Raw genomic sequence first — 12,563 nt, 5'->3', positions numbered from 1 at the left:
GGATCTGGATCTAGAATGCCCACCTCTCTGTGTGTCAAGGGCTTGGTCCCGGCCTACGCTGCAATTAGAAGGTGGCAGAGCCTCTAAGAGAGAACAGCTAGTGAAGAATGTTGTTATTGGAGGCAGAAGTTGATACTGGCACCCCAAGTCTGTCCTCCTCTCTCTTTATGATCCAGCTATAACAACGTGGGGAGGGGGCTTTACTGTGTACCCCCATATGTGCTCATCATAAGCCCGGAGCAACAGAGCCAACTGATGATCACGGCTGGAACCTCTGAGGTCCTGAGCCCAAAGGAACATTTCTTCTTTAAAAATTCTCTCTCAAGTTCTTGTTACCAGAACAGACAGCTGACTAGCGCATTAGAAAGAAAAGAAAGGGGGGGGGGGGTATCCAGAGGTTATAACGGCCCTGAGGCAAGAGGCAGCTGCCTCTCCCAGGAGCAGGAGGAACCAGAGCACAGCACTTCAGAAGGAGCAGCAGAGCAGAGGAGTCCAGGGTCCACTGAGCCTCGTGGGCGATGCTGGGGCACTGGGATTATATTCTAAAGGTAATGCGACCCTTCATTCCTAACTTCAGCGGTTACCATGGCTGCATCTAGAAGACGCGTCTTTACGTGGATAGAGGCCTAGTGGTCTCCACTGACTGATCCCCACCCACCTCAGCATTCACACAGGTGGCCATTACCCATGGAACCATGAGCCAAATGGGTGGGTGTCCAGGGCCCTGACCCCCTCAGCTGTCTGTCTGGAAGAAGCAAGGTCCATCACCCATCTTCCTTGACCGTATCAGCACACGCCACCCCCACATCCCATCCCGCCCCTGCTGCCCTTCCCTAATCTACTCATTTTGTAAAACCCACAACTAATGACATTTCCCAGGAAGATCATCTGATGGTGACTGTGCCCTCAGGTACCCTTCTGATGGGCTGGGTTCTCATTAGGGCTGCTGGGGGTCCTTTCCACCCCTTGCCTAACGAACAGTCTCCACTTCTTTTTTTTTAAAATTTATTTATTATGTATACAATATTCTGTCTGTGTGTATGCCTGCAGGCCAGAGGAGGGCACCAGACCCAATTACAGATGGTTGTGAGCCACCATGTGGTTGCTGGGAATTGAACTCAGGTCCTTTGGAAGAGCAGGCAATGCTCTTAACCTCTGAGCCATCTCTCCAGCCCAGTCTCCACTTCTTTTCTTTCCTTTCTTTTTTTTGTACCTGACTGCAACCTCCCTCCCTCCATGCCTCTCCCCTAAATCCCACTGCTCCTCCATTGCCCTTCAGGTCCACGCTGCTGCAGTGAAGCCCACATCAGTGCTGGGACTAGCTGCTTAAATATCCATGTGACAGGAGCAATGTCTCCTCCCATATCTGGTTCCGCCCTTCGCGGCTTTGGTTGCCTCCATACATATTGGGTATGGATCTGGTCTAGGCCTGGTCCCTGGCATTGGGTTAGGGGTGTGGATAAGACTAGATCACTACAACAGAGAGGTCTCTCTCTTTTGCTTGGTTGGCAGGAGTCTGACAAAGGTATCATACAAGGGCAGTTAGCTACACACAAAACAAAGAAAGCTCAGGATCTAGGGAATGGAAGCAAGTACCAGGAGTCTGAAGACAACCTGGGCCTCAGAACAAGCTCCAGGCCAGTCTGGGCTATGTGAAGGAGGGAGGAGAGAGAAAAGGAAAGAGAGGGAGGAAGGGTCTTGGTGCCTTTGTCCAGGCGTGTGGACACAGATAGACACGAAGCTAAACCTGTGCCTCTGGTTTGGCCAACACCCTTTCTTGCTCACATAAAGTTTCAGTTGGTTTCTGACATTGGCACTAAAGCCACCATGAGGAGCTGGAGAGATGGCTCAGCAGTTGGCACTGACCACTCTTCCAGAGGACCCGGGTTCAATTCCCAGCACTCATGTAAATGATAGCTCCAAACTCCAGTTTCAGGAGATCTGATGCCTAACTGATAAAAGGTACCAAGCCACGTGGCTGACACAGATAAGAATTATGGGTTAATGTAAGATGTAAGAAACAGTTATTAAGAAGCCTGAGCTACTAGGCCAACCATTTTATAATTAATGTAGGCCTCTGTGTGTTTCTTTGGGTCTAAATGGTTGCAGGACTGGGCGGGACAGAAGCTCAGTCAACACTCCCTGCAATGTGGTTATGGCTGATGCCCAGTAGGACCTGGAACAGCTTCACTGAAGAGACCCTCCAGACTCCACCCATTATCTCTTCTTCCTCAGAGCCCTCAGAGCCTGAGGAAGACCCTGCCCAACCTTCTTCCCAAAGCAGTTTTAAATACAAACTCCTATGAACCCCTTCTCACTTAAGTAACACATATTAGCTTTATTGTTGCAAGACAGAGTTTCCAGCCTTCCCTTAACATCCTCCCTCCATTCATCCTACCATCTTTTGGTCCCTCGGTGTTCCTTCTTCCTCCAAAAGGGAGAAATTCAGAGAGACATTGATAGGGGAGATGAGGTCCTGAATGCAGATCTGAGGGTGAGAACACAGAGTCATGAGGACTCTAATGAGAGCCATGCCCCTGCCTGAGAGCACTCCGCATCTGTCCTCCATGTGTTAAGAACTTATCCTTCCCCACTGCATACATTTAAATGCACAAAACACAGCTATTATGTACCAGGCATTTATAATGTGCTTCTCAGCACAAGCTTTCATTCCTCACTGCCAGACATCACGAATCAGTCCCCCAGGGGCCCACAGGGTTGTAATGGAAGCCCTTGAGCCACTTGTGGTGGTTTGAACGAGAATGTCCCCATAGGCCCATATGTTTGGATAGTTTGTCTCCAGTTGGTGGTGTTGTTTGGGAAGGATTAAGAGGTGTGACTTTGTTGAAGGAGGTGTGTCACTGAGGGTGGGCTTTGAGGTTTCAAAAGTCCATGTAATTCCCGCTATCTCTGCCTCTTGCTTGTTGGTCAGATGCAAACTGGCAGCTGCTCCAGCTCCGTGCCTGCCTGCTGCCACGCTCCCTGCCATGGTGTCGCTTCATAGCAATAAAAAAGTAACTAAGACACCATTATTAAATTGACCCAGGTGTGGTGGTTCATGCTCGTAATACCAGGACTTCAGAGGTTGAGGCAGGAGGATTACCTAGTGCTCCAGGCCAGCCTGGGCTACAGAGTGAGACCTTTTTCAAATGATTTTTTTCAAAGATTGCTTTAGGGAGCTGAAAGATGGCTCAGTGGTTAAGAGTACTGACTGCTCTTCCAGAGAACCCAGGTTTGATTCTCAGCACCCACAGATGGCTCCCAACTATCTGTAACTCCAAACCTAGGAGATTCGATGCCTTCAGTCTTGCTCGGGCACCACACATGTAAGTGGTACAGAGATATACATACAGGCAAAACACCCATATACATAAATATGTACACATACATAATATAGGTGTATAATATACACGTTATACATACACATTTATTTAGTAACATATATTATGTACTTATGTATTCTAGACAGTCATTATCAAATTTCATGCAAAAATATTCCAGAGCAATTAGGCTATTCCTTCTTTGACTCCGGAGTCGGTACATCAGCCTTTTGTCGTTACTAGTGGCCGGAACACTAGGTAGGCTCTCAGTTTGAGAGGTAGGCACAATCATTCGCTGTTCAGAATGAAGGGAAGAGCTCTAAAAACTGCCATGATTGTCTTCAGATTAGAACTGAGAGCAATAGAGTCAAGAACCCACAGACCCAGACCCAAAGCTCAAGGTCCCCCACGCCATATTGCTGTCCTCTTGGGCAAATTTATGTTTTAAGTTTCCAGAGTTAAAAGGGGTGGGGTGCGAGGAGCAGAGGGACACAGTACTGGTCAGAAACAAATCTATACTGGGAGTGGAGAACCGTTCAGGGTGGGTGCCGACCATCTGGGTAATAATTCTGGTTCTGTGAGTTTGACACCCCAGAAAAGAAACACAAGCAACAAGCCAACTCCATTTGGACCTTTCAGCAACTGTCCAAAATAACATTTTTTTTAAAAAAAAAAATTGGCCAACGGCTGGTGATATGGGTCAAGGGTTAAGAGCTCTGGCTACTCTTCCAGAGACCCTGGACGCAGCTCCCAGCATCAACATCACGGCTGCCAACCACCGGGAATGGATTTGGTGCCTCTTCTGACGTGCAGGCGCGCACGCAGGTAGAGCACTCATAAAATACATATACAAATAAACTTTTGAAAAAACAAAAATCCCAGCAGAGGCTGATGAATCTTTGTGAATGAGGCCAGCCTGGTCTACAGAACGAGTGCCAGGACAGCCAGGACTACACAGAGAAACCCTGTCTCGAAGAAAAACAAAAGCAAAACAAACAAAGATGTCAATGTCACTGTCACAGCTGTATGGTGACAGAGCTAAGCCTGTACGCTCATTGCTTCTCTCTGCGGTCAGTCCTTCCCAGAACAACAGCTCCCTTACCGGGAAGTGAAACCAGAAGTCCTTGCAGGTTTTCTCGGGGGTGACAGGTGTGTTCCCGCTGAGCTTGTGGCTCCCTCCCGAGAACAGACCTCGGCTCCTCATCCGGTGGCCATCCAGCTGCAGAGTGTAGCTAAGGTTGGCAAGCAGGCTACCTGGACACGAAGGAGGGAGAGAGTGGAATGATGGGGCATCCTCCCAATGCCGGGAGCTCTTCTGGGGGCAGGAGGATGGCGCTGACCTTGAAACTGAGGCGTGAGGGCCTGGATCTGGAAGCACACCTTGAGCTTGACTCCTTCCTTCCGCTCCTCACTGGCTGAGAAGGAGCACTCCACCTCATGCACCGGGATTTCGTTTGGGGAGAAGGACATCTCAGTGATAACGTCCACCACCGGCCTCGAGCTGCAGAGCAGAAAACCGTAAGTCTCTCCCTGGACGCACCCACATTTGGGAGCTCTGTCCAGCAGAGGACAGAGGACTGTCTTTCCCTGTCACCGTCAGAAGTCCCTCAGTAACAGCAGCAGTGACAGCTACAGCGTCCCCAGTTCACTGGCCACGTGACCCACTCTTCCATAAAGAAATGATCTTTGCAGAAAGAGAAGCCAGGGCCAGTGAGATGACAGCTCAGCAGGGTAAAGGCGGCAGCCATCAAGCCAATGACAAGATTGGGTCCCCAGGACCCACATGGTAGAAACAGAGCAGAGGCCTACAAACTGTCCTCTGACCTCTACAACATGCATGCCGTGGCACATGTGTGAATGTGAGCGCACACACGCGCACACACACAAACACATACACACACTTATATAACACATAAGTAAGTAAATAAACATCATTTCTTGTTTTTGAGACAAGGTTTCACTATATGTCCTTGGCTGGCCTGGAAACTGCTCTGTAGACCAGGCTGAACTTGAACTCAGAAAGATCCTGCCTCTGCCTCCCAAGTGTTGGGATTAAAAGAGGGTGTCACCACAAACAGTCAAATAAGCATAATTTTCAAAAGGGTGTCAATGATGTGGCTTAGCTGGTGAAGGCACTTGCTACCAAGCTAGATCACCTGGGTTCAGTCTCAAGAACCTACATGGTGGAAGAGAAAGCTGACTCCCTTTAGTTGTCCTCTGACATCCCCTAAGTGCACACCTGCATACACACATACATACATACATACATACATACATACATACATACATACATGGTTTTTAAAAAGAGAAAGAGAACAAGAGAAATCCGAGGGTGCAGTAGCACACACCTACATTTCTGGTACTGGTAAGCATGAGACAGAAAGACCACAGCCTAGGCTATTGAGATCCTAAGAGGGAGAGAGGGGAGAGAAAGAGAGAGAGAGAGAGAGAGAGAGAGAGAGAGAGAGAACCACTTATGTCACGTGATACAGTGATGGGTTCTATGCTGGGGTTTGTGGTATTAAAGACTGTACCCATTGTCTATTAGAGATGGATGGACGGACAGACAGATGGATGGATGGATGGACAAATGGATGGGTAGATTAAGACAAGTTCTTACTATGTAGGCCCTGGTTGGCCTGGAAATCACTATGTAGACATGGTCATGCCATGTAATATTCAGAATAAATTTCAAGCTTTTTATTACCCATGATGTATTTATCACCTGTCTCAGTAGTTTTATTTCCTTGCACAGTGCCCCGGGACAAGCACATTCCAGCCACACTTGCCCTCCTTCCTGTCAGCCTCCCACCTTCCTCATGACTGGGCACATGCTGGGATTTCTATAGAGCTCTTAACCTAGGCTTCTGCCAGTCTACACAGTCCCATCTTTCAGTGCTCAGCTCCAACGCCAGCCCCCCAGAGATCTGCACTTGGCTGCCCCTGCTACTGACTGCCTTACAGGAGCCCGCTCATCTCCTTGTAGCCCTCAGCCGTCCAACTGTATGGCAGCCAGGCTCTGAAGCCATAGGCCACACCTGAGGTGGTCACGTAACCTTTTAGACAGGCTGTCGCTAACCTAACAAAAGGTCAGGATGTTGTTCTGCTCTGTCTTTGTAATTTGGAAGATGCCTAAAAAGAGGTGCTAATTTAGCCTACATGACAGTGACAGCTAGCATACAGACCAGGAAGACGTGATAGTAAGCACAGGTCGATGTGGGATGTGACCAAAAGCCATTCACCTGGTTACCTAGGAAACAAAATGCTAATGATTTTACCCCTCAGTTTATGTTTTGATATATAAGGCTGTTTGGAGAATAAATGAGAGGAATTCTTCAGGTTGTGAACTCAGGATTTCATGAGGGATCATAGAGAATCTCCCTTCCGATAAAGCCATGTGAGTTGTGTCTTTATTCCTGCACCTCCACGCCTGTCCAGAGAGATATAGTTTATGTTGGTGTCTGGTCCAGAAAAATAATTTATAGTCTGGGCTAACATCAGACCCCAACAGGGGCCCAGTGTCTGACCCAATGTTCAAGATACAGCAGATGCTGAGCACAGTGGTACAGCCCTGTAATCCTGGCAAAGGGAGGTAGAGGCACAAAGACCTTGACCTCAGGACAGCCTCGGCTACCAGACTGAGCTGTAAGCCAGTCTGTACTCCATTGTGAATCTGTATTGAAAAGACAGAACAAAATCCACATATAAAAACAAAACAAAAGGTTTGGCAACCAGGCTGGGGGGGAGGGGTGCAGATAGAATACTTCCTCGTCTGCTCAGGTCTGGTTTCCATCCCCAGCACTGCCACAAAAGCAAAAAGGAAGCCAGCAAGAAGGGTCAGAGCGTAAAGAAGCCTGAGTTTAATCCCTGGGATCCACAAAGTGGAAGGAGAGAACTAACTCCCAAGAGTTGTGCCCTGATCCCCACATGTGTGTGGGATATGCATGAGAGTAAACACACACACACACACACACACACACACTCACACACACACACACCACACACACACGAGCATAATTTTCAAAGACATAACCTGTGATAATATCTATTCTTTGTACCCGGTACTAACAGAGCAGGAAATGTCACCACTGCTTCAAAAATGTAGAAACTTGGGTTCCAAGAACCCAAGTCAGCAGATTTTAACATCATATAATGAATTTAGGACCAGAGAGACTTGGGTTCAATTCCCTTCTCTGTCTCTGAGTATCAGCTACTGAACTTGTAGGAAACCATGAAGGAGGGCTAGCCCTGAGGGCTGGGGTATAGTGCCCCGAGGCTCCAGGGAGGAAGAGAGCTGCACACTGATTGGGGTGACTCGGGAAGCCCGTCTTACCTCAGCACAATCACCCGGCCCTCAGCTCCTACAACTACGTCTGTCAGCCTGTCCCCTCCGAGGTCCTTCACCCCATGGATGGAGCGACCAAACCACTGGATTCCTGGGGCCACCTGGGTTCCTTGTATTCTCTGGGAGAGATGGAGAGAAATGGACGGTGAGCTGGGAGAGGCTAGGTGCAGGAAACCAAGTCAAGGCTCAGACTGGACCACGAGCTTGGAGGTTTCAAGGCACATGGGATCCCAGTCTGATGGGCAGGCAGGGTACCTTACCTGGCTTGGCTGGGGACTGAGCCCTCCGGGCTGCCCATTGAAGATATACACAGCTCCCTGCTCCTCCAGAGGGGCTCCCACGGCCACATCCGTCAGCCCATCCCCATTGATGTCTGTCAGGGCAGCTATGGCAGCTCCAAACCGCCCAAGTGGGTAGCCAGGGTCACCCTGCAGCTCTGAGACTATGCTGAACACCTTCAGGGGAAGGAGATGGGTCATCTCTTAACCCCAGCAAACTTCCAGAACGTGGCATTGCGGTCAATACATTGACGAGCACAAAATAAGAAAGGTGTGACCAAGTCCCTCAAAGCATCGCAATGACGCCATCACACTGATAGCCTCGTTTGTTTCTGTGCGCACATCTGTAACATAAGGCTCATAGGTGCTTAGGAGACATGCACACAATGAAATGAGGCCATGCATACAAGACGCTTGGCACCAGGCCTTGTACAATACACCACAAGGAGTGTCAGCAGCTCTTTGCTGTTTAAAGGGTTTGATTGGCATGGCGAAGGAGAAACCCTTCAGAATAACCCAAAGCTGAGCAGAGCTTCCCTCCTTGCCACCTCACCCCCTGACCTGCCCTTCCCTGCCTCATTGGGAGCCCTGGTTCTCACCTTTCTTCCCTGGTAAATGAACACTCGGCCTCCTCTCTGCTCCCCATAGAACAGAGGTGCTCCAATCAGCAATAGCTCTGTCTCACCATCCTGGTCCAAGTCAATGCTACATAGTTCCCCACCAAAATAAGATCCAATCTGTGGGGACAGGAAGGCATCTGAGGAAGAGTCAGCAGGGCCAGCAGGAGGTGCAGGTCCCCTCCCAGCTCTCAGCTGCACCATGTCCACCTCCCCCTCCCCAGACCCCGCCCCAGACCCCGCCACCTCAAAAGCACGAGCGGCTCTAGGTTCCACCCTTGAGCTCATGTGAATTAAGACCGAGCTGGGCCCCTGGAGGGTCAGTGTCTTAAGGCAGAGAAACAGAGGCTGTTCTAAGCAGCAAGCATGATTCACCCCACACTACACGGTGTGTGCAGGACACGCTGCACTGGCAGATGCCCTTCCGGTCACTCTCACCTGAATCCCTTCGAGTTTCTGGGTCTGACTCCAATGTCCTCCAGCTTGAGGGGCTTGGAAGATCAGCACCTGTCCCACGTGCTGGTATCGCGGGGCACCCACAGCCAGGAGTGACGTGGAGCTGTGGGAGGGCAGCCAGGCCACGGTGTAACCTAAGGAGACACGGGTGAGGGATCAGAGTTAGAAGCACAAAGGCTGCTGGCGGAAGGAGAGCCCACGACACTGGGCTTACAACAGAGATACATGGGAAGAGCCGCGAGACCGTTTGCCTGAGAGGGGCGGCCATATGCACTGAACAGCTTTACCACCCCAGAACCTCTCAGTTGTGGACGACCTGCTAACCGGGAATAGCCAGTCATGTGCCCATGGACACAGAATGTCGGCTGAAGCACAACTTATTTTATTGCCTGTATATGAGTGCTTTACCAGTATGTATGTATGTGTCTCGTGTGTATACCTAACAACCACGAAGACCAGAAGAGAGTGCCAGATCCCTTGAAATTGGTGTTACAGATGGTTGTAGGCCACCATGTGGGTGCTGGGAATCAAACCCCAGTCCTCTGTGAGAGCAGCCAGTGCTCTAAATCACTGAGCCATTTCTCCCACCCTTCCCACAAGGTCTAATGAAGTAGGGGAATCCCACCCTGCTATGGCCAGTACCATTTCACACTGAGTTCCAGGACTGAAAGAAAAATAGTAATCTAATTTTCACAGATGAATTGTGACCAGCCACCTCACACTCCTGCCACCATGCTTTCCCAAACCGACCCCTTCCTCCCTGTTGTTTTGTCAGGGATCTAGTCATGGCCAGAAGTAACTCACACAATATCTTCAGAAGAAGGCAAAGAGCCTTGTGAGGTGGCGCATGCCTTTGATCTAGCACTTGGGAGCTACAGGCAGGTGGATCTCTGAGTTTGAGGCCAGCCTGGTCTCCCAGAGCAAGTTCTAGACAGCCAAGGCTACACGGAGAAACCCTGGCAAAGTTTGCGCATATTGGAAATAAAGGGGTGATGTGCAGGTGGACACATGTACTCAACATTCTATTCAGGGAATCTGCTGGTTCCCTCTCAGTCCCAGCTACTCACATCAGAAGGAAGGGAAGGGAAGAACATTTGAGAAACACCTATGTTTAAACATGTTATTTCAAAACCCTTTTTAGGGCCAGACAGCTGAACACCAGCTGATTTTTTTTTTTTTTTTTGACCCAGGTTTGACTCCCACTACTGCGGTGGCTCACAGTTCCAGGGCATAAGACTCCCTCTTCTGACCTCCAAGGGCACTGCATGCATGTAGTAGTACACAGACATACATGCAGACAAACCTATGCTCATACAATACAATATACATGTCTCAAAAACAAAAATCTTTTCACCAAGACACCACCAAAAATGAAAAAAGAAACCCCATCCCTCCCAAAGCTGAAACCACAAGCAACACTGAAAGACATCCACAGCCAATCAAAGATGACCACGTCACCCACTTTCTGGTGGCCCAAACTGCGGCGGCTCTGGAGGCAGAAGAGCACCACAGGAAAACACCGTCACCCAGCTCCCCTGACCACTGTGAAGAGGACAGAAAATGCTTGTGCACTGTGGATGGCAAGGCCGGATCAAACAGGCCGAGAAGACCTCAGAGCCACTGCTGGGGCCAAGATCAAACCTTGAGAAGTTTTGGCAGGAAGAAGAAGGCACGTGCTCCCCAGCTGCTGCTCTGGGTGTTGTCACAATAAATAAATAAAAGTAGATATGGAGCCAGGCACTTTAACCCCAGCACATGGGAGGCAGAGGCAAGGGTGTCTTTGAGTTTGAGGCCAACTTGTTCTACACAGTGAGTTCCAGGTGGGAAACTCTGTCACCACCACCCCCCCCCCCGCCAAAACCAGAAGTAAGTATGGTTCAAGAGTCTATTCAATTCTTTTTGCAGAACAGCTGAAAACAAAAGCATGGGAAAGGAGGGCAAAGAGACTGAATCTCATCCCTGTCCAGGGAATGTATTGATGAGCAAGCCTGAAGAATGCCCTTGGGAGTCAGTGAGGAGGCTTGGATACCAGGGCTGTGACTTCCTAGCTGTGTGACCCAGTGAAAATCACTCCATGCCTCTCAGTCTGTTTATAATCTTTTAAAAAGAAAAAAAAAAGGAACAGCACCAGCTGCATGGAAGTGGTTCTGAGAATCAGATAAGACCACAGATAAGACCAGAGATGTAAGAGCTTTGTACCCGCTAGTGAGAGCTAACATCAGAAGGACAGCAAGAGAGAGGAAAGGTCGACCATACGGAGTCAACTGAAGAGCATCAGGGTACGGCCCTGGGGTAGCCTGGGAAGAGCTCCTCAGATGGACCAGCAGCCTGGAGTTGTTCAGGGTTAGACCCCTGGCAACTGTGACCAAACAGACACATTTTTTTTTTTTAATTTTCGAGACAGGGTTTCTCTGTATCTTTTGGTGCCTGTCCTGGAACTAGCTCTTGTAGACCAGGCTGGCCTCGAACTCACAGAGATCCTCCTGCTTCTGCTTCCCGAGTGCTGGGATTAAAGGCGTGCGCCACCACTGCCTGGCAACACATTTTTTTTTCTATGTGCTTAGTATGACTTTTTTTTTTGCAGGGGCAGGGGGATTCTCTGTGTAGCCCTGACTGTCCTGGAACTCACTCTGCAGACCTGACTAGCCTCAGGTTTGCCTGCCTTTGCCTCCCAAGTGCTAGGATTAAAGATATGCTCCATCACTGCCTGGTAGCTTAGCATAATTTTTCAAATGTATTTATGTGCATGAGTGCAACCGTGAGAAAAAGAGAGTTTGTGTGAACCCTGGGTGGCCAAAAGAGGGTAACAGACTCCCTGAGGTGGCCTTACAGGTGGTGTGAGCGGCTAGGAACTCAGCTCTTGTCCTCAGCATGAGCAACAAACACTGTTAATCTTTGAGTTCTCTCCCAGTTTCCCCCAACCCCCACCTTCATTCTGAAACAGAATCTCTCTGTTCATGTCATGATGGCTTCTGAACACCCAGTCTTCTTGGGTCAGTCTCCCAAAGTGCTGAGATTATGGGCCTGTGCCATCATCATGCCCTGCTGAGAAGAACTCTTGAAATTAAATAAAACTTAGCCAGGCGGGGGGTGGCGCACGCCTTTAATCCCAGCACTTGGGAGGCAGAGGCAGGCGGATTTCTGTGAGTTCGAGACATGCCTGGTCTACAAGAGCAAGTTCCAGGACAGGCTCCAAAGCCACAGAGAAACCCTGTCTCGAAAGAACAACAACAAACTGGATTGCTGAGATGGCTCAGCAAGAAAAGGCTGTTGCCACCAAAGCTGATGAGCTATCTGAGTTCCGCCGCTGGGACACACATGGCAGAAAAAAGAACCAACTCTTGCAAGTTGTCCTCTGACCTCCACACACGCCCTATGGCAGTTGCAGTCTACCCTAGAGTACCTAACAGTTTATCTCAAAAGCAAATGTTCACACCTATAATCTAGCATTTGGGAAGCCAAAGTAACGGGCTTGCAGTGAGTCCAGGCCATCTCGGACTAGGTCAGACCCCGCCTCAAACCTTTCTCTCCCTCAAAAAGGAAAGAA

At 49.4% G+C, this 12,563-nt stretch overlaps 1 protein-coding gene across 3 annotated transcripts in view; it reads right to left on the bottom strand.

Moving 5' to 3' along the window:
* The window catches only part of Itgal (integrin subunit alpha L), a 36,953-nt gene that overhangs the window by 13,031 nt on the left and 11,359 nt on the right, over positions 1 to 12,563 (bottom strand). For all 3 annotated transcript variants that reach the window (XM_038309820.1, XM_038309830.1, XM_042053999.1), the window contains 7 exons: positions 8,999 to 9,150; positions 8,543 to 8,680; positions 7,926 to 8,120; positions 7,654 to 7,784; positions 4,661 to 4,821; positions 4,423 to 4,574; positions 2,399 to 2,488 (listed from right to left, as the gene is read on the bottom strand). In XM_038309820.1, the coding sequence (XP_038165748.1) occupies positions 2,399 to 2,488; positions 4,423 to 4,574; positions 4,661 to 4,821; positions 7,654 to 7,784; positions 7,926 to 8,120; positions 8,543 to 8,680; positions 8,999 to 9,150 (1,019 nt within the window). The remainder of the gene's footprint in view (positions 1 to 2,398; positions 2,489 to 4,422; positions 4,575 to 4,660; positions 4,822 to 7,653; positions 7,785 to 7,925; positions 8,121 to 8,542; positions 8,681 to 8,998; positions 9,151 to 12,563) is intronic.

Source organism: Arvicola amphibius, chromosome 1 (assembly GCF_903992535.2).
Source record: "Arvicola amphibius chromosome 1, mArvAmp1.2, whole genome shotgun sequence".
Taxonomy (NCBI): domain Eukaryota; kingdom Metazoa; phylum Chordata; class Mammalia; order Rodentia; family Cricetidae; genus Arvicola; species Arvicola amphibius.
This window is presented reverse-complemented; position numbering and strand designations above follow the sequence as displayed.